This window comes from Schistocerca serialis, chromosome 1 (assembly GCF_023864345.2).
Source record: "Schistocerca serialis cubense isolate TAMUIC-IGC-003099 chromosome 1, iqSchSeri2.2, whole genome shotgun sequence".
Taxonomy (NCBI): domain Eukaryota; kingdom Metazoa; phylum Arthropoda; class Insecta; order Orthoptera; family Acrididae; genus Schistocerca; species Schistocerca serialis.
The window spans coordinates 720,527,119-720,550,167 of NC_064638.1; the positions used below are offsets into that span (position 1 = coordinate 720,527,119).

At 41.0% G+C, this 23,049-nt stretch overlaps 1 protein-coding gene across 9 annotated transcripts in view; it reads right to left on the bottom strand.

The window, feature by feature from the left end:
- The window catches only part of LOC126481357 (serine/threonine-protein kinase MARK2-like), a 303,564-nt gene that overhangs the window by 89,059 nt on the left and 191,456 nt on the right, over positions 1 to 23,049 (bottom strand). For 8 of the 9 annotated variants that reach the window (XM_050105112.1, XM_050105094.1, XM_050105085.1 and 5 more), the window contains 2 exons: positions 1,798 to 1,910; positions 942 to 1,143 (listed from right to left, as the gene is read on the bottom strand). In XM_050105112.1, the coding sequence (XP_049961069.1) occupies positions 942 to 1,143; positions 1,798 to 1,910 (315 nt within the window). The remainder of the gene's footprint in view (positions 1 to 941; positions 1,144 to 1,797; positions 1,911 to 23,049) is intronic. The other variant, XM_050105078.1, reaches the window with a different exon arrangement.

Here is a 23,049-nt window from a genome sequence, read left to right on the forward strand (position 1 = left end):
TACTTTTGAGCACTCAAGAGTGTTTTTGAGTGTGAAATGCTAATTTTTTTGAATATTTATTTTTATGGTGTCCTTGAGTGTCTGTCTGATCTGGGAAGATCCAAGAAAAGAAATGAAAAGCACCAGAGAAGTCAGTCTCTTTCAGTTCGTAACAACTTACATATTCATGTACCTCCTTCTTCCTTCAGTAAACACTTATGAAAAAATTACCTACTGATAGAAATTGGTAACACTTGATAAAATAAATTACGCAGCCTACAAATTACTTCTTATTGAGAACTAAATCTGAAATAATTATGACTTGTACATAAATTTTATGTTAATAATACAAATTTTGTTTTTTATTGCATTCCAACTGATACCAGATGTAGTCCATAAAGAATTTTTTTATACACGGTAAGGAAGGCATTTCTCCTTGTATACCCACTGCACATAACAATTTGACAGTCTGCAGGCAAACGCAGCAAAGCCACACATGTATGTGCAGGCAAATGCAGTAAAGCTACACACATATGTAAAGACACAGTATACATAGTAAAAATGTCACTTTTTGATAATACTTGTTCATCCCAAAGTTAAATAATTTCAATTCATTATCAGATTTTACAACATGGTGAGGAAGATCACAAAACAGGAGACTTCCAGCACCAAACATGGCAGCAATACCAAAAAACGTCAACATTCACAACACAGGGTAAACAACTTCGTATAAAAATGTCTTTTACTGCAACTCCCATGTGAACACTACTTATCCTCCAATTAGGGCTATGTTCACAAATGTCAGACGACTATGATGGTGACATGCTGGTTTGAAAGTAAACATGGAAGCAACTAAAAGCGCATTTCGCCAGTGCACTACTGAAAAGCCTGAAATTATGCGAAGTGCACTATGATGGTAACTACTAGTGCAGTGGGATACAGAACTGAGCAGAGATGCCCACCCCCAGCAGCAGTAGCTGGTGACTCACGCAAAGTTTCACCACCAGAGGACGCTCTCCGGCTAGGTTTGGCATTCGTTGCTGAACTTGATCGATGTACACCACGGTGCCCATGAGAAGGTGACTGTGCATTACCCTGGGTCACAGCTGGTGGAATATTACGAAGTGACAAAGAACTTCCAGATCTCGAACCATCACTTTCAGGCTGTAAAAGAAAATAATTTTAACTTTAATGGAGAGCTATATTACATTCAACAAGCATTTTCAATTCTATTTATATCATAATTATTCCTGTTACTATTCCCCTTCTTCCTGCAGCTACCTTCTGCATTAATTTTATCTTTCATTTCTTTCATTGTTGCACTGAAATTTTTGCAGGTATCGGCTGTCTTTGCCTTACTTGTTTTCTGGAGCTATGCTTGAGCACACTAGAATCTGAATTTTTGTTAACTGACTAACATCTGGCTTCTTTTCAAATTTTAAAAGCAATTTCCTTTATTTAATTTGCTGTGTTTATTGATCTTGGTCTAGCTATATTTTTAAAAAGTTACAAATACGGATGCCTCTTTGATCCTCAGTAATAACATTTTTTTTTGCACGAGTTACATTTAAATTTAGATGTGATTTAAGAACTCATAGTGAAATTTGTCACGCAGAAGGCTCCATTATACAAAATATAATTAAACAATCGACTTCCATACTCTCATTTAACATTTTTTAAATCTAGAAGTTGAAATTTTGTATAATATTTGACAAACGACTTAAGGAATAGGTAAACTAAAATGCATATGAGAGAGAGAGAGAGAGAGAGAGAGAGAGAGAGAAGCCATCTAATAACACTGATTCTCATTACACTTACATCTGACGACTTCCTTCCAAGGAGAAGATACGTTGCAAAAACATCATCATATTTTGCATTTGCTAAACTCTCTTCAATTTCAGTTCTGGTGTAGCCCATGCTAACTAAGGCTTCTGTAATAAGAATTATACAGTGTTACAAGCATCAGACATCATATAAACTGGAATAGTAGTTCATCAATCAAAATACGATTTCACATCATCAACAAGGCACTAAATGTTACAGGTTTAGTTATGATAATAAGAATATTGGTCATTACTTATTAGCATTCATACACACAGAACAGCTGTTGATTTTATATTGTCAACCCTCCGGAACTAAATGAACACAAAAGGTCATTCCATGCAAAGTCATCCAGGCCATGACATCCATTATCCAGTTGTGAACTGAGATTTTGTGTACTGCTTTTGTATCTAATACCATGAACCTTTGTCAATTTTTATTGCTTTACATACATTCTGTTGGTAGCAATTGCTGAAAGTTTGATGCAATGCGTTACTTTGAAGCAAACTGTAGAAATTTGAAAATTGGCTGCAGTTTTTAAACAAAAAATGGTATGCTAACAGTTTTTCCCTGAATATCCTTTACAAAATGTAGTTTTTGAAAACATGTTAGAATTGTCCAATTAAATTAGAAAAAAATATTTTGGACAGCTGTCCCCATTTGGCAAACATTGAAAAAATTAGAAAGTGATCTACAAATAATAAAGTTTTCATCACACAAAAAATCAGTTTTGAGAAATGAATGGAACTGGGGAAAAATTATATATATCCTGGAGAAAAATACAATTACTACCCAAGAGACATTACAACGTAAGTGCACATAACAATATTCAAATTGAACAAAATTTGCAATATATGAAACAAAATTGCACATTATAGAATATAGGGCGACTTGTGAATTACATGAGATATGAACACTTTCTTACCTCTGCCATAATCAAATTAACTCAATGTAAAAATACATAGCATTTTGTTTATAATATTTAAGCATTCTGTCCAAAGCCAATATTGTCAACACTGCACAAAATGCTGGTGCTGCAATCTGCATTCAAGTTGACTCAGAACTAAACATGTGACAAGACACTTTGATGCTTAGATAATATTTTTTTGTATGAGAACCACTTTTCTTTCACCAACTTTGAGGACTCTTTGCTCAGAGAATAAGTACGGCTTGTTGCTGTGGTGATGTCTGCCTGTTGCTGTGGTGATGTGAACTTCACAGAGAATATGAGAGAAAGAAACATCACAAACAACATTATCACAGGCCAACAGAAGGATGGGGATGGTCCACAAGGATGCATGAACCTTACTGTAACATCTCCTTCCCTTCTTCACAATTCACCCTCTCAACAATTCCCAAATACTTAGAAGAGTCATATGCACAAGCAACATAGCAGTTGGGCTGCACAGTGCATTCCGGCATTAGTGGTGGAAGTGCATCTGAGAAATCATGCACAATACTAAAATTTACTGGAGACACTAGTACAATGTAATGCATAGATCGTGTTCCAGGAATTGTTTTTGCACCTGTGAAATGCTGAGAAAGATAATGTCCGACTTGTACCATTTCATCTTTTGAAACAAAGAGAAATGAAAGGCCTTGCAGGTTTTAAAGACAGAATTCAAATACCTGTGAAGCTGTAAGTATTTTATGTTTATAAACTCTTTGCAAACTTGTTTTTGTGACTAGTCTTAACAGTGGCACCAATACCATCACAGGGAGATTTGCCATGGCTGGTAGCAAAAAAGGATCAGCTGCACTTAAGGCCGTGTTCAAGGTAGCAGATATTTCTGGAATTCCTACAATTTTTGTATTGTGCAGCACAACCATCAGTGAAATAATCAACATACGCAAGAAGAATTTCTGGAAATTCACACTTTAAAAAATTCAATACAGTCTTGTGAGTCTGGTACACGAAGGCAACATCATGTTCTAGATTACCAGAAACAATCCAAATACTTTTTGCATGCAACTGTTTGTCCTTTTTGTAATATGCATGGACAGTGTGAAGAGTGCAGCTGACATTGTTCCAATGGTATCCCTGCACCTCATCTTGAACAAAATTGAGATTTTCCCTGAAACCCATTAAAATTAACACTGATCCTTCATCAAGAGTTTCCTTCTTCATTTTCGGATAATCAGATTGTGATTGAGAAACAAAAGGGTGTGGAGTAATTTCTTCAATTTTCTTAATTAGTGTGTCACAGAATTCTGATAGAGAAGTGATTTGAACACACAGTAATTCTATCAGTTGATACCCATTGACTGTACTGAACCATCTCATCAGGATCATAATCTTATATTTTATTTTCTAAGTGGGTTTGAAGCAATGAAGTGGTGGGGCATTTTTCACACAGACAAAGCATACAGGCTCGATTATTTACATCACATGTTATTATTTGAATTAGATCTTGGTCTGTTTCTTTAATAGAAATGGAATTTAGAAGCAGTTTAATGTTTTGGTGGTAATTGCACACACATACGGTGTGTCCCTGATGATCCTGCAAGTATACACTGTTTTGGTCGAAGAGAAGCAAATTTTAAGAATCCTACTTTGTCTTCAGGATTTTTAATAGATAGAATACAGTACTGTCGGATGTGAAATTTCAGTTTTCAGAGCCCAATTTTCGTTTGGCTGCTGCATTTCGACTATGCTGAGCAACTGAATGCAGCTTTACAGGAGATACTCCTAAGCTAGTTAAGCTGGTGTTGAGCACAGATTTTTCAGGAGTCTGCACCTTCACATTACTGTCATTTATATAGTCTGGTGATAAGTAGTCACTTGCTTGTTTTTCATTAATAAGTTTGATACAGGTTGGGCGCATTTTATCCCCAGGAATAATGCTAAAGCCTCTCGTTTTGAAGTTCTTTGCCTTTTCTAAACAAAGTTCACGCAATCCAGGTTTAAAAAAAAAAATTATGGCACTTGAAGGGATCACAGCAAATTCTCTTTTGTAGAGAGAATTTTCACAGTTACCTGTCTTTGTGTTTAACACACACACACACACACACACACACACACACACACACACTAAACACTTAAATCACAGTATGAATGACTGTTGCTTCGCCATTATAAAAGTTCTTATACTTCACTCATCAGGTCATTCACACAAGTCAGAGCATTATCACATATATCTTGCAGATACTGTCCAAGAAAACACTGCCTACTTGTACTTTCCATACTACTTCAGTCCTAAAACCAATATTTGTCATAAATAATTCAAAAGATGATTGGTGTAACCGAAAAAGTAATTAAATAATGAAAAATCATTCTATCCCATTGTTTCATTACGAAAGTATTTCACATTATTATTGTAACATTAGGGGACTTACTTTTGCTTTTGAATGAATAGTTAAAAACTGCAACAAAAGAATTTTTAACCAATAGTTAACTGTGGGTACAGCTCAGTACAAGAGCTCAGAACTGCATGTTTAGTGAACACGACTCAAAACAAAAGAACTGGTTGATGCAATACCTGTAGTGGCAATAAAACAGTGTTCTCAGATATGGTTTGTTCCTAGGGAAATCCAGTGCAGCTAAGTTCAGAAATTTAGTGGTCGCATGGTAGTCATGAATTAGCAACTTTAATATTTCTTTTACAATAACGTTGTTGTTTTTCACACTTCCCATTATTTCTACGAACTGATTCTTTTTGTGTGTGACATAACGGAATATTAATAGCAATATTTAAATTTTTCAAAGGTATCTATGTGGGGGCAATACCTCGAAAAATTATAATGTCCATGCATGGATTTTGTATAAAAGAAATTATTTACAATTTTTTCTGAGATGTAGATGATGGATATTCACTACAAAAAGCATGACTATAAAAATACACACCTTCCTCTTTAACTAAAAAAATCTAGCTTCCACTGCAAAAACTGTAGAAACTACTGCATTTTTAAATTATAAAGGAACTCATCTATGAAAGCCTGAATTCCTGAATCTACACAACTTCTTTTTATCATAAGTGAAAAAGTAATTGACCTGCAACATTTACATTTTGGAAATGTGAAAATAATATCTAGGTAAACTTCCACTACCCAAAATTTCAAGGATTTGTGTGACTATGGGTGTCATTTCCTAAAATTTCTGAATGATTTGACATGGAATGACCCAAAGCAACTTGACAAGTGAATGAATTTTTCGCTCCGCAGCAGTGTGTGCAGATTAAAACTGTGTGCTGGACCGAGACCCAAACTCGGGATCAGTGATGGACTAAGCCGCCAAGGGGCCCGGGATGATGAAACAGAATGAGGCCCCTGTGTTGGTTAGAAACTTATGTAAAAAAAAATTACAATACAACACAAATGTAATGCCTGACAAAAAAGAAACAAAGTATTTATAATGTTTCCACTCTGCATTCTAGTAATTGTAATATACCCGTACACATTCAAAGGTATAAGTGAGAAATGTAGAACACGAATCAACATTTAGGACAGACACCATCAGGCAGGCTGCATGGAAATAATAAAGAAAAGAAAATTATCTTTTACTTTATAGCTCTGGAAGCATAGCTTAGAAATTTATAATATCAGTTAGTTCTGTAACCTTAGTATGAGACAGTATTTATTATTGATATCATTATGTGATACGTTTTCGTGCTTTTATTTTAATGAAGTTTTCAATACCACTGGTTAAATCTATTTCATTTGAAGCGTTTCTTTCAGTTGATAAAATAGACAGATTGGCTAGACATTCCTGATTCACTGTACCATGAAGAAAATTTTTTATTAGATTCAGTTTAGAAAAACCTCTCGTATGATGCGGCAGTGATTTACATGGTATGATTCACTGAAGTTTCATTTCATTATAAATTGAAAGATTTCTTCAGCTGTCCATATAGCAGCACCATCCACATTCATCTTTGATGCACACGGGTTCCTAGGATACCTTTTCATCTCTTGCTGCATCTGCTTCTCATCAAACTGATCATAAATTTCTACAAGTTTCTCAAATAATACAGCTAGAGCATCATTGGAAGTTTCAAGTATACACTTTGTTTCAAAAATTTAGGAAATTTTGGCAATTTCCTTCATGGTTGTGTACCGTCGTGACATTTCCTTCTACAGACAGTCTACGCATTCCAACACTAATTGACGATCTACTTCTCCAATCGATAATCCACTGTCATGAGCTACTTCATTTGGATTTGTTTCATTTACTTTTCTTCTTCCTTATCGATGGATGTTAATGTCCATATCACTGCATTCTTTTAGTGCCAGAGTAACAGCACTGTCCATAATTTTAGTTTGTTCCGTCACTCAAATTTCATTAAATGTTTTTAATTTGGTGAGTCCTTTATCCAAAAAGTCATTTTTGGAGACTGTAAACATTGTTAAACCAACTTTACTGCCTCCAGTATCTTGTGTCAGATCTCGTATCAAGATTTGCCTTAGATGGATCTTTCATTATCTTCCATGCTGCTCAAAATTGTCTCCCCGCCTTCTTTCATGGGTTTAACTGAATTATAATTAACAATCAGCACTCCAGCAAGTATAAGAGTTCCCAATTTATACATAGATGACGAGGAAAATGAATATATCTCCTCTACAGTTCCAAGACAGGTGACAAGTGAGGGACTACATGAGAATGCATGAACCTCACAAAGATTTAAGGAATGACTGGCACCATGACTGAACAGAGAGTTTGGATTGAATTCTCGAATTTTTCAATGCCAAGAACACCTGACACTGAAGTGACACTGACATAACTTCAAATCCTGCACTACACAATATCCAGGCCATCGTTTTCCAGCTGCTGTTATCTTCTGCAATATCCTCTGCTGTCTTTCCCCCACTTAAAAAAAAAAAGAATTGTTACGACATCATTTCTCTACAGTTAGTTCCAGTACATAAAGTCTACACCGAGGCTGTTGAAGCTTTCACTTAACGTATATGTTTCAGATTGGCAGCATAACAATTTAACAAGTGAAGAACAAGAAGCTCAGAGATCCAGGCATGCGGCACAAACAAATTCCAGACTGTAATCATTTCCCGTTTTCATGTCACAGCACCTGTGCTGATGGCTTTGTTTAGTGTATACTTAAACAACATGCACTGCGGTCGGTTTCTACTGTGTGTTTGTGTTGGTCTGTGCTTTAGAAACTCAGATACTTGAAAAATGCCATAGAAAATCATTCATTCATCTAGTGACAATCCTTTGCAGTGAGCTGTGCTGCTATACACAGCCAGGCCCTGGAGTTACTATGGAGAACTCCTTAGTTGTACGAGCAGGAGAAAGAATACCCAAGTATTCATGGACAGCCTTCAGTTCCTGCCGATAAAGTAGTGGAATTAGTGCAAGAATAATAATATTTAAGGACGTGTTGTTATAAAAGTTGAGAGATGTAGATGTTAGCCATAGTGATTTCGTGGCATCTAGTTCAGATAACGCATTTTTACCAACTCCTGGAAATGGAAAAAGGCAGCCTCAACCTGTCACCAACAGGGTGTATACGTGGACAAGGAAGAAAAATTCCCAGATTTTTCCCGGATCTCCCGATTAAAAATACGTTTTCTCCCGGGTGAAAATACACTTTTTCCATGTTAAGTGACAGTATACTTTCCGTCGGAACTGTAAAACTTATCAATCCTTTGAACGGATATGGTTTTGTACAGCAGCACAGAATTTCTTGGCACTTTAGAAAACAAAACTCAAGGGGAAAAAAACACCTTTTGGAAATATCTTTGATATGCAGCAACATGTATGTTGAAAATTTTCATATTATGGGAGTACAAATTCGAATTCCACCAACAGGAAAAGTTAATGGTTTAAGTTACTGTACATAGTGTTCCTACAAGAAAAGCAAAGCTTTCGCATATAATATTTGTCTCTAAGATTAATAAGCTACAAGAGAAGCTAAGCTTTCACATATAATATTTGTCTCTAAGATTAATAAGCTACAAGAGAAGCTAAGCTTTCACATATAATGTTGATCTGTTTAGCGCATGTTACACATACATCATACAAATATGCCAGTAAAATTTTTAATGCCAACGTAAATCTCTGATCTTCTGGGCTCAAAATTCTTCTAAATGGCTCTTCATCAAAGAGTTGATTTTTAAATGAGAGCAAACGCTCTGTGATTTAAGAAATTCATCGTATATTCACGCACATAGTTCATCTTGTGTAAAACAAAATCTACTTTGAAAATAACGCTTTTCGAACCACAATTCGCAATATTTTCCCGCGACCTGTTAGAAATAGATTCATTTCAGCAGTTGCCAGAGAGCGCCAGAAAATAGGAGTCACCGCGCTTGCACAGCTATGGTGATGCAGGAAGCCAGTATGTTTGTACGTGTAAAACATTAAAAGATCTTTCTTACACTACGTCATACAACAAACACGACTTCTGAGGATACTCCATGAGTGTTGGAATTTCGTGAACCATACTAAAATGCATAGTTCGCCTTAAAGCATACATTCGTATGTCCAGATTTCCAATGACATAGGCCTCGACCTGATATTAAGCTTTTCGGTATGGTTTTCGGGACGTAAATTTTCTTGGAGTACCAGTGTATATTATCTCATGTTTGATTCTTTATTATGACAATGCCATACGTGCTAGAAGACAAAATCATGCTCCTGAAATACAGCGAACAGTTTAAACTAGCCAACAGTGGGGAATTAAACACTTCGTTTGAAATAAATTTACTGCCTCAGCAGGAAAGCTTAATAAAGGCCAAATTTCTTTAGCAAATCGACAAAAATAACTTTATTGTTCCGCAAGGCGATTAATGCTTGACTGTCAGAAAGGTGGAAATAAAGTAAAATCTGAAACTAGTAACATATTTTAGCCTTCTGTAATTATGTGAATGTATTTTAATTCACTTGATAGCTCCAAGCCACAGAAATCCGTCTTGTTTTCTTTTGACGTGAGAGCAGTAAACGAAGAGGAAATAGAAAAATCACTAAATGTAAAAACAGGTCAAGTGGAGACTACCCACCACCCCACTATAACTCAGACTGCTCTGCGCACGTAAAAAAAAATTATATATATATTAATAGAGGGAAACATTCCACATGGGAAAAATATATCTAAAAACAAAGATGATGTGACTTACCAAACGAAAGCGCTGGCATGTCGATACACACAAACAAACACAAACATACACACAAAATTCAAGCTTTCGCAACAAACTGTTGCCTCATCAGGAAAGAGGGAAGGAGAGGGAAAGACGAAAGGAAGTGGGTTTTAAGGGAGAGGGTAAGAAGTCATTCCAATCCCGGGAGCGGAAAGCCTTACCTTAGGGGGAAAAAGGACGGGTATACACTCGCACACACACACACACATATCCATCCACACATATACAGACACAAGCAGACATATTTAAAGACAAAGAGTTTGGGCAGAGATGTCAGTCGAGGCGGAAGTGCAGAGGCAAAGATGATGTTGAATGACAGGTGAGGTGTGAGTGGCGGCAACTTGAAATTAGCGGAGATTGAGGCCTGGTGGGTAACGGGAAGAGAGGATATATTGAAGAGCAAGTTCCCATCTCCGGAGTTCGGATAGGTTGGTGTTGGTGGGAAGTATCCAGATAACCCGGACGCTGTAACACTGTGCCAAGATGTGCTGGCCGTGCACCAAGGCATGTTTAGCCACAGGGTGATCCTCATTACCAACAAACACTGTCTGCCTGCGTCCATTCATGCGAATGGACAGTTTGTTGCTGGTCATTCCCACATAGAATGCATCACAGTGTAGGCAGGTCAGTTTGTAAATCACGTGGGTGCTTTCACACGTGGCTCTGCCTTTGATCGTGTACACCTTCCGGGTTACAGGACTGGAGTAGGTGGTGGTAGGAGGGTGCATTGGACAGGTTTTACACCGGGGGCGGTTACAAGGATAGGAGCCAGAGGGTAGGGAAGGTGGTTTGGGGATTTCGTAGGGATGAACTAACAGGCTACGAAGGTTATGTGGACGGCGGAAAGACACTCTTGGTGGAGTGGGGAGGATTTCATGAAGGATGGATCTCATTTCAGGGCAGGATTTGAGGAAGTCGTACCCCTGCTGGAGAGCAACATTCAGAATCTGATCCAGTCCCGGAAAGTATCCTGTCACAAGTGGTGCACTTTTGTGTTTCTTCTGTGGGAGGTTCTGGGTTTGAGAGGATGAGGAAGTGGCTCTGGTTATTTGCTTCTGTACCAGGTCGGGAGGGTAGTTGCGGGATGCGAAAGCTGTTGTCAGGTTGTTGGTGTAATGGTTCAGGGATTCCGGACTGGAGCAGATTCGTTTGCCACGAAGACCTAGGCTGTAGGGAAGGGGCTGTTTGATGTGGAATGGGTGGCAGCTGTCATAATCGAGGTACTATTGCTTGTTGGTGGGTTTGATGTGGACGGACGTGTGAAGCTGGCCATTGGACAGGTGGAGGTCAACTTCAAGAAAAGTGGCATGGGATTTGGAGTAGGACCAGGTGAATCTGATGGAACCAAAGGAGTTGAGGTTGGAGAGGAAATTCTGGAGTTCTTCTTCACTGTGAGTCCAGATCATGAAGATGTCATCAATAAATCTGTACCAAACTTTGGGTTGGCAGGCTTGGGTAACCAAGAAGGCTTCCTCTAAGCGACCCATGAATAGGTTGGCGTACGAGGGGGCCATCCTGGTACCCATGGCTGTCCCCTTTAATTGTTGGTATGTCTGGCCTTCAAAAGTGAAGAAGTTGTGGGTCAGGATGAAGCTGGCTAAGGTAATGAGGAAAGAGGTTTTAGGTAGGGTGGCAGGTGATCGGAGTGAAAGGAAGTGCTCCATCGCAGCGAGGCCCTGGACGTGCGGGATATTTGTGTATAAGGATGTGGCATCAATGGTTACAAGGATGGTTTCCGGGGTAACGGATTGGGTAAGGATTCCAGGCGTCCGAGAAAGTGGTTGGTGTCTTTGATGAAGGATGGGAGACTGCATGTAATGGGTTGAAGGTGTTGATCTACGTAGGAAGAGATACATTCTGTGGGGGCTTGGTAACCAGCTACAATGGGGCGGCCAGGATGATTGGGTTTGTGAATTTTAGGAAGAAGGTAGAAGGTAGGGGTGCGCGGTGTCGGTGGGGTCAGGAGGTTGATGGAGTCAGGTGAAAGGTTTTGTAGGGGGCCTAAGGTTCTGAAGATTCCTTGAAGCTCCGCCTGGACATCAGGAATGGGATTACCTTGGCAAACTTTGTATGTGATGTTGTCTGAAAGCTGACGCAGTTCCTCAGCCACATACTCCCGATCAAGTACCACGGTCGTGGAACCCTTGTCCGCCGGAAGAATGACGATGGACCGGTCAGCCCTCAGACCACGGATAGCCTGGGCTTCAGCAGTGGTGATGTTGGGAGTAGGATTAAGGTTTCCTCTCCCACATCCACACTGGCTGTTCAGAGCATCCTCCTACAGGCCAACCGCAAATTAGAACAGCATGCCACCCTTCACCTCAAAAAAACTATCCAATCTCCTGGTTTACCACCTCCGGAAAGGCAACTCACTCACCCTTCACAACCTTTCCAGCAAATCTCAACCTCCTCTCATTGCACACAAACCAAGTCTCTCCCATCTACTCAACCTCCCACTTCCAGCTCCACTCCCTCCAAAACCTCAAAATTCCAATCAACACAATCTGGAACCACAACATCCTAATTCAGTAGTTAACCTTTCCTCCAAACCTCTCTCCCAATCCGAAACCTATGTTCTATCCAAAGGCCTCACCTTCAGCCCCACTCCCAGATTCAACCAAACAGCCCTCGTCAAAGATTTACTGTCCTACACACGTACTCTCTGCTGGAAGTACCACTTTGCCACGAAGAAAAATGATCCTAATCCTACTCCTAATGATCCAACTCCCCAAGACACTATCCAAATTGAACCCTGCCTGGAACAGTTCCGTCCTCCGTCACAGTGGGACCCACCTCCTCTTCCTCAAATTCACCCTCTCCAAACCTTCCAGGAATTTCTGACTTCCAGCCTTGCCTCTCAATCCTTCTTAAAAAACCTTAATCCTACTCCCAACATCACCACTGCTGAAGCCCAGGCTATCCGTGATCTGTGGGCTGACCGGTCCATCGTCATTCTTCCGGCGGACAAGGGTTCCACGACCGTGGTACTTGATCATCGGGAGTATGTGGCTGAGGGACTGCGTCAGCTTTCAGCCAACACCACATACAAAGTTTGCCAAGGCAATCCCATTCCTGATGTCCAGGCGGAGCTTCAAGGAATCTTCAGAACCTTAGGCCCCCTACAAAACCTTTCACCTGACTCCATCAACCTCCTGACCCCACCGACACCGCGCACCCCTACCTTCTACCTTCTTCCTAAAATTCACAAACCCAATCATCCTGGCCGCCCCATTGTAGCTGGTTACCAAGCCCCCACAGAATGTATCTCTTCCTACGTAGATCAACACCTTCAACCCATTACATGCAGTCTCCCATCCTTCATCAAAGACACCAACCACTTTCTCGGACGCCTGGAATCCTTACCCAATCCGTTACCCCGGAAACCATCCTTGTAACCATTGATGCCACATCCTTATACACAAATATCCCGCACGTCCAGGGCCTCGCTGCGATGGAGCACTTCCTTTCACTCCGATCACCTGCCACCCTACCTAAAACCTCTTTCCTCATTACCTTAGCCAGCTTCATCCTGACCCACAACTTCTTCACTTTTGAAGGCCAGACATACCAACAATTAAAGGGGACAGCCATGGGTACCAGGATGGCCCCCTCGTACGCCAACCTATTCATGGGTCGCTTAGAGGAAGCCTTCTTGGTTACCCAAGCCTGCCAACCCAAAGTTTGGTACAGATTTATTGATGACATCTTCATGATCTGGACTCACAGTGAAGAAGAACTCCAGAATTTCCTCTCCAACCTCAACTCCTTTGGTTCCATCAGATTCACCTGGTCCTACTCCAAATCCCATGCCACTTTTCTTAAAGTTGACCTCCACCTGTCCAATGGCCAGCTTCACACGTCCGTCCACATCAAACCCACCAACAAGCAATAGTACCTCGATTATGACAGCTGCCACCCATTCCACATCAAACAGCCCCTTCCCTACAGCCTAGGTCTTCGTGGCAAACGAATCTGCTCCAGTCCGGAATCCCTGAACCATTACACCAACAACCTGACAACAGCTTTCGCATCCCGCAACTACCCTCCCGACCTGGTACAGAAGCAAATAACCAGAGCCACTTCCTCATCCTCTCAAACCCAGAACCTCCCACAGAAGAAACACAAAAGTGCACCACTTGTGACAGGATACTTTCCGGGACTGGATCAGATTCTGAATGTTGCTCTCCAGCAGGGGTACGACTTCCTCAAATCCTGCCCTGAAATGAGATCCATCCTTCATGAAATCCTCCCCACTCCACCAAGAGTGTCTTTCCGCCGTCCACATAACCTTCGTAGCCTGTTAGTTCATCCCTACGAAATCCCCAAACCACCTTCCCTACCCTCTGGCTCCTATCCTTGTAACCGCCCCCGGTGTAAAACCTGTCCAATGCACCCTCCTACCACCACCTACTCCAGTCCTGTAACCCGGAAGGTGTACACGATCAAAGGCAGAGCCACGTGTGAAAGCACCCACGTGATTTACAAACTGACCTGCCTACACTGTGATGCATTCTATGTGGGAATGACCAGCAACAAACTGTCCATTCGCATGAATGGACGCAGGCAGACAGTGTTTGTTGGTAATGAGGATCACCCTGTGGCTAAACATGCCTTGGTGCACGGCCAGCACATCTTGGCACAGTGTTACAGCGTCCGGGTTATCTGGATACTTCCCACCAACACCAACCTATCCGAACTCCGGAGATGGGAACTTGCTCTTCAATATATCCTCTCTTCCCGTTACCCACCAGGCCTCAATCTCCGCTAATTTCAAGTTGCCGCCACTCACACCTCACCTGTCATTCAACATCATCTTTGCCTCTGCACTTCCGCCTCGACTGACATCTCTGCCCAAACTCTTTGTCTTTAAATATGTCTGCTTGTGTCTGTATGTGTGTGTGTGTGTGCGCGCGAGTGTATACCCGTCCTTTTTCCGCCTAAGGTAAGGCTTTCCGCTCCCGGGATTGGAATGACTTCTTACCCTCTCCCTTAAAACCCACTTCCTTTCGTCTTTCCCTCTCCTTCCCTCTTTCCTGATGAGGCAACAGTTTGTTGCGAAAGCTTGAATTTTGTGTGTATGTTTGTGTTTGTTTGTGCGTCCCTCCACCTGCCAGCACTTTCGTTCGGTAAGTCACATCATCTTTTTTTTATATATACACACACACACACACACACACACACACGCACACACACTCTCTTTTCAAAAATAAGTTCATTTTGTAGCGCACATCCTTCTGAAGAGGCTGATACATAAAACATATATCTTCGAGGAAATGTAAGACACGTAATTCGGTCTTAAGTGTGCCGAAGTGCAGTGCCACGCCTCTTCAAACAACGTTCTTATACCACACGTCACTGTACTGCACTCTGTGGAACTCAAACGTGTATATTTTGCAATGCATGCCATCAAACTATTTCAGGACAGTGGAAATTAAAATGTCCTTTAGAGCCTTTCCCAGTCAGAGTCGGCCGGTTTGACATCCTGCCCTCTAAAAAATAAAAATAAATGCAATTAATACTGGATGGGATTATTTGTAACCGGGAGAACAAGAACTCTTCAGAAAATCTGGACTTTTTATGCCTATTAGCTAATAGCTTGCTCTTCTGTGTGACATAAAATTAAATATAGGATACCTAAAACCAGTAGAAACAAGAGACATGCAAGACAGTACACATTTCTTCAATCCTTAGGCCCTAGCGATTTTTCTCTCTAATCTTGCTACAGGTTTACATGGCGTGCTTTCCTTTCTGCGAAGGAACTATTACCTCATCATAGTTTGTCAAACATTTTGCTACAAGAAAAATCGAAACGTCGTCATATAATACTGAAAAAGCTGTTAATACAAGTAGTATCCAAGACTGGTGTGGTTTCTCGATCTGATTGCGTCTATTTTGTCACTGTGTGTTGGAAAAAACAAAATAGGCCTTTCCAATATCGCAGCAATTGTAACACACAAAATAAGCGAGACTGCTTTGGAAATAATGATCATTTTTATAGTACGACAATATAATTCACGAAGTACCAATACGAAATACCTACCACAATCAAAAAGCTTTATGTTAGGAAATAGTTTCACATTTCATTCATACGCTCCAATTTCTCTTGAACGAGACCGAAAAGTAGTACAACGAAATTTTTGTATAAACTTGAAATCGTCATATTCTTCCATAATTTGTGTGATGCCCCCGTTTCTTCTCCTTCCTCGTTCTAACAAACAATCTTGACATCACTAAGTCTGTAACTATTCCTACCACTGTCAAAACTCATTCTCCGGTTAACTTTACTAACCCTGCCACAATCACCGGTTTAGTTACCCAGTGATTATTCTCCAGTTAGCTGTTATTACGTGTTCATATAATGCGTTTTCCGCGATACTCCCAGAATGAAACTTAAGCGGCTGCTAACTGGTGAATACAACTGGCCCTGTCTAGTGTAGCAATCTGGTCAAAAATTTTTGGCAGACTTTCACTTTCTTCGATACACCTAGAAGATAATACATAATCTTTCTTACCTGTTATTCCTGTTAGTCGTTTATTTCCACTCTGGTAGTCTGAATCTAAGGATTTCGCTAGTGATTATAACAATGGTGAACATTTGCAAACCGAATCAACAAGCAGCTGTTGGCATTCTCCGGTTCGGCCTTATTCCGCTAAGCTCGTATAGCCCAGTCCCGTTTTGTTTGCAGGAAAGTTCATTTCTAGATGTGACGAGGATTCCCCTGGCGGAGACATCACGTGCACTATGCACGTATTCAAAAATCAACTTAGAATGTGTTCAAAAATGTCCAAAAACCTTGGGCGCACCAGTAAAATATTTCCGGGTAACCTATGTGGGTGGTTGCTGCTACTGCTGCTTACACAGCCAACAGCCATATTTCTGTAGCCAGAAGCGGGAGCAAGTATTACTCCTACGCGACTCAAATGTGCGTGTGCATGAGCCCGCTCATAACTGCTTAAATGAATGTAATGTAAGCAGTTGTGACGTCACGCTCATTGGAGGCAATTCTTTGTTATGAAGCATTGCATAGTCTTCCTAAAGCCTTTCACACATTTTGCTGTTGGCAGACACTTGTACGTGCACTGTGTTATTTTATATGGGGCATTTCCTCTGCAATTTAAGTTTTATTTTCGTTTTTTCTCTCGTTCATGTTTTAATCTACATCTACATCTACATTTACACTCCGCAAGCCACCAAACGGTGTGTGGCGGAGGGCACTTTACATGCCACTGTCATTACCTCCCTTTTCTGTTCCAGTCGCATATGGTTCGCGGAAAGAACGACTGCCGGAAAGCCTCCGTGCATGCTCGAATCTCTCTAATTTTACATTCGTGATCTCCTCGGGAGGTATAAGTAGGGGGAAGCAATATATTCGATACCTCATCCAGAAACGCACCCTCTCGAAACCTGGTGAGCAAGCTACGCTGCGATGCAGAGCGCCTCTCTTGCCGAGTCTGCCACTTGAGTTTGCTAAACATTTCCGTAACGCTATTACGGTTACCAAATAACCCTGTGACAAAACGCGCTGCTCTTCTTTGGATCTTCTCTATCTACTCCGTCAACCCGATCTCGTACGGATCCCACACAGATGAGCAATACTCAAGTATAGGTCGAACAAGTGTTTTGTAAGCCACCTCATTTGTTGATGGGCTACATTTTCTAAGGACTCTCCCAATGAACCTCAACCTGGTACCCGCCTTACCAACAATTAATTTTATATGATCATTCCACTTCAAATCGTTCCATACGCATACTCCCAGATATTTTACAGAAGTAACTGCTACCAGTGTTTGTTCCGCTATCATATAATCATACAATAAAGGATCCTTCTTTCTATGTATTCGCAATACATTACATTCTATGTTAAGGGTCAGTTGCCACTCCCTGCACCAAGAGCCTATCTGCTGCAGATCTTCCTGCATTTCACTACAATTTTCTTATGTTGCAACTTGTCTGTATACTACAGCATCATCCGCGAAGAGCCGCATGGAACTTCTGACACTATCTACTAGGTCATTTATATATAGTGTGAAAAGCAATGGTCCCATAACACTCCCCTGTGGCACGCCAGAGGTTACTTTAATGTCTGTAGACGTCTCTCCATTGATAACAACATGCTGTGTTCTGTTTGCTAAAAACTCTTCAATCCAGCCACACAGCTGGTCTGATATTCCGTAGGCTCTTACTTTGTTTATCAGGCGACAGTGCGGAACTGTATTGAACGCCTTCCGGAAGTCAAGGAAAATAGCATCTACCTGGGAGCCTGTATCTAATATTTTCTGGGTCTCATGAATAAATAAAGCGAGTTGGGTCTCACACAATCACTGTTTCCGGAATCCATGTTGATTCCTACATAGTAGATTCTGGGTTTCCAAAAACGACATGATACGCGAGCAAAAAACATGTTCTAAAATTCTACAACAGATCGACGTCAGAGATATAGGTCTTTAGATTTGCGCATCTGCTCGACGACCCTTCTTGAAGACTGGGCTACCTGTGCTCTTTTCCAATCACTTGGAACCTTCCGTTCCTCTAGAGACTTGTGGTACACGGCTGTTAGAAGGGGGGCAAGTTCTTTTGCGTACTTTGTGTAGAATCGAATTGGTATCCCGTCAGTTCCAGTGGACTTTCCTCTGTTGTGTGATTCCAGTTGCTTTTCTATTCCTTGGACACTTATTTCAATGTCAGCCATTTTTTTGTTTGTGCGAGGATTTAGAGAAGGAACTGCAGTGCGGTCTTCCTCTGTGAAACAGCTTTGGAAAAAGGTGTTCAGTATTTCAGCTTTACGCGTGTCACCCTCTGTTTCAACGCCATCATCATCCCGGAGTGTCTGGATATGCTGTTTTGAGCCATTTACTGATTTAACGTAAGACCAGAACTTCCTAGGGTTTTCTGTCAAGTCGGTACATAGAATTTTACTTTCGAATTCACTGAACGCTTCACGCATAGCCCTTCTTACACTAACTTTGACATCGTTTAGCTTCTGTTTGTCTGAGAGGTTTTGGCTGCGTTTAAACTTCGAGTGAAGCTCTCTTTGCTTTCGCAGTAGTTTCCTAACTTTGTTGTTGAACCACAGTGGGTTTTTCCCGTCCCTCACAGTTTTACTCAGCACGTACCTGTCTAAAATGCATTTTATGATTGCCTTGAACTTTTTCCATAAACACTCAACATTGTCAGTGTCGGAACAGAAATTTTCGTTTTGATCTGTTAGGTAGTCTGAAATCTGCCTTCTATTACTCTTGCTAAACAGATAGACCTTCCTCCCATTTTTCATATTCCCATTTACTTCCATGTTCAGGGATGCTGCAACAGCCTTATGATCACTGATTCCCTGTTCTGCACTTACAGAGTCAAAAAGTTCGGGTCTGTTTGTTATCAGTAGGTCCAAGATGTTATCTTCACGAGTCGGTTCTCTGTTTAGTTGCTCGAGGTAATTTTCGGATAGTGCACTCAGTATAATGTCACTTGATGCTCTGTCCCTACCACCCGTCCTAAACATCTGAGTGTCCCAGTCTATATCTGGTAAATTGAAATCCCCACGTAAGACTATAAAATGCTGAGAAAATTTATGTGAAATGTATTCCAAATTTTCTCTCAGTTGTTCTGCCACTAATGCTGCTGAGTCGGGAGGTCGGTAAAAGGAGATAATTATTAACCTAGCTCGGTTGTTGAGTGTAACCTCCACCCATAATAATTCACAGGAACTATCCACTTCTACTTCACTACAGGATAAACTACTACTAACAGCGACGAACACGCCACCACCGGTTGCATGCAATCTATCCTTTCTAAACACCGTCTGTGCCTTTGTAAAAATTTCGGCAGAATTTATCTCTGGCTTCAGCCAGCTTTCTGTACCTATAACGATTTCAGCTTCGGGGCTTTCTACGAGGGCAGTTCAATAAGTAATGCAACACATTTTTTTTCTGAAACAGGGGTTGTTTTATTCAGCATTGAAATACACCAGGTTATTCCCCAATCTTTTAGCTACACAACACTATTTTTCAACGTAATCTCCATTCAATGCTACGGCCTTGAAATGAGGGCCTGTATGCCTGCATGGTACCATTCCACTGGTCGATGTCGGAGCCAACGTCGTACTGCATCAATAACTTCTTCATCATCCGCGTAGGGCCTCCCACGGATTGCGTCCTTCATTGGGCCGAACATATGGAAATCCGACGGTGCGAGATCGGGGCTGTAGGGTGCATGAGGAAGAACAGTCCACTGAAGTTTTGTGAGCTCCTCTCGGGTGCGAAGACTTGTGTGAGGTCTTGCGTTGTCATGAAGAAGGAGAAGTTCGTTCAGATTTTTGTGCCTACGAACAAGCTGAAGCCGTTTCTTCAATTTCTGAAGAGTAGCACAATACACTTCAGAGTTGATCGTTTGACCATGGGGAAGGACATCGAACAGAATAACCCCTTCAGCGTCCCAGAAGACTGTAACCATGACTTTACCGGCTGAGGGTATGGCTTTAAACTTTTTCTTGGTAGGGGAGTGGGTGTGGCGCCACTCCGTTGATTGCCGTTTTGTTTCACGTTCGAAGTGATGAACCCATGTTTCATCGCCTGTAACAATCTTTGACAAGAAATTGTCACCCTCAGCCACATGACGAGCAAGCAATTCCGCACAGATGGTTCTCCTTTGTTCTTTATGGTGTTCGGTTAGACAACGAGGGACCCAGCGGGAACAAACCTTTGAATATCCCAACTGGTGAACAATTGTGACAGCACTACCAACAGAGATGTCAAGTTGAGCACTGAGTTGTTTGATGGTGATCCGTCGATCATCTCGAACGAGTGTGTTCGCACGCTCCGCCATTGCAGGAGTCACAGCTGTGCACGGCCGGCCTGCACGCGGGAGATCAGACAGTCTTGCTTGACCTTGCGGCGATGATGACACACGCTTTGCCCAACGACTCACCGTGCTTTTGTCCACTGCCAGATCACCGTAGACACTCTGCAAGCGCCTATGAATATCTGAGATGCCCTGGTTTTCCGCCAAAAGAAACTCGATCACTGCCCGTTGTTTGCAACGCACATCCGTTACAGACGCCATTTTAACAGCTCCGTACAGCGCTGCCACCTGTCGGAAGTCAATGAAACTATACGAGACGAAGCGGGAATGTTTTAAAATATTCCACAAGAAATTTGCAGTTTTTTCAACCAAAATTGGCCGAGAAAAAAAATGTGTTGCATTACTTATTGAACTGCCCTCGTATCAGCGCTTGAAGTTCCGGTACTTTACCAATGCCGCGGTATTATTCTGCAGTAGTGGGATACAGTAATATCCTTTGTTAGAGTATCGGTTCTTACCACTCAAAATTACAAAAATTTAGCTGAAAACTAAAACAACGAAAAATTCCTGGAATTCTAAATAATTCCTGGGGTTTTCCCGGTTTTCTCCCGGATGACAAATTTCCTGGGTTTTTCCCGGATCTCCCAGGTCATATACTCCCTGCACAAACTTAAGTTTCTTTCCAGACTGATGCTATTCACTGGCATCTTTCTGTTTACTATGACAGGAATGGATATCCTACCACAGCTAAGTTGCTAGTGTTGTTAAAAGAAAGTAAACTTTTCGGGATTGGGAAAACTTCACTCAAAATTGTGCTGACAAGTACGGATTTCCACTACAAAGTGCTCGGTAGATGTGTCAAGTCGTGTTAGAAAAGGCACATTTTGTAATGGCTCACAGCACATTCTTGCAGAAAATTGTGGGCGGGCCATTCATTCCATAATACGGCTAGTCAAAACATGGGTTAATGCTGGGGAAACTGGCAATTAATGCTGAATGGATGGCACACTAAGCAGTAGTGGTCATAAGCTGATGAGAAGAGAAGCAGTCCATGCATGTTGTTCCAGTGGTTTTGTTCCTTATGTACTTTTAGTTTCTCAGTAATAAAAGACAGGTGATTACCTTGAAGACATGGACCACATACAATTTGTCGAGTGGTTTGGGAAACTTTTAGAACAGTTTTCTGGCCCTAAAGCAATTTTAATGGAGAGCACTATATACTATTTCAGTGCTACTGAACGAAGCACCAACCACAAACTACTGCAAAGAAGTTACGTGCAGTGGTTACAGGCCTGAAATGTTGCTGCAGATATGAGCAAGATGAAGCTCTTGTCATATTTCTTTGTTAAAAGAAAATAAGCCTATGATGCCTACATATGTAGTGGATGAAATCACCGTGGAGCAGCATCATACTGTAATTAAGCTGCCATCATATCACTGCCATTTCAACCCCATCAACGTAGTATGGAGTGATCTGAAGACAAACATAAGGAAACATAATAAGTCCTCCACAATAACGTAGGTGGAGAGGCTGTTGCGTGAAGTTCTTGTGACTGTGGATGCAGCCTTGTGGAGGAAAAACTTTGAGCTTGTTGAACAACTTACACAAGCAGCACAGACAATGGAAGGCATCATTAGTGATCATGAACAGCTAATGATTTGCCTTGGTGATGAAGACTGTTCTGTTACTGATTCCGAAAACAGTAATGACAGTGAGTTGGATGAAATTGTGCCATTGTCGCCATAAACTGCTGTGTAAAAAGCTACGAATATTGATTATTTATTGCATCACTGTCATAACAAAACTTAGAGTAAGAATTTACCATCTCAGTTACTATTTATTTGGTAATTTATGTACTGTATTGTTTTCAAGATATTGGTCATCATCAAATACTTGTTTCCTGTATTTCTTTCCTCCATTATCAAAAGAGTGTGCTTTGTTATAGTTATCCCTACAGTATTACGCAGTTATTTATTAGCCGTCATTGTGGCACCGACTAAAAAATAAATTGTTATTGCTCAATAGCTTACATTTACAAGGTGGAATGGAAATCTATATCATCTGTTATTTGTATACAGGCTGCTGTTGCAACATCACTATTGCAGTATAGGCAACCTGACTTGACATAACGTGAACTGTCAAGTGTAATGTTTTGCCTGTGTCGCTATAAATGACTACAGTGTTAATCTTGGCAGTGCAGTTTGTGAAAACCATTGCTTAATCTAGATGACTCTCCTCTAGTTCACTTAGTTGGATTTTCACATTCGTAAAACAAACTGAACAATTTTTACAATGTATGAGGCCTAGAACACCAAAATATTCCTCCATTGCCTCTCAATGAAACTGGGATTGATAGAAGCCT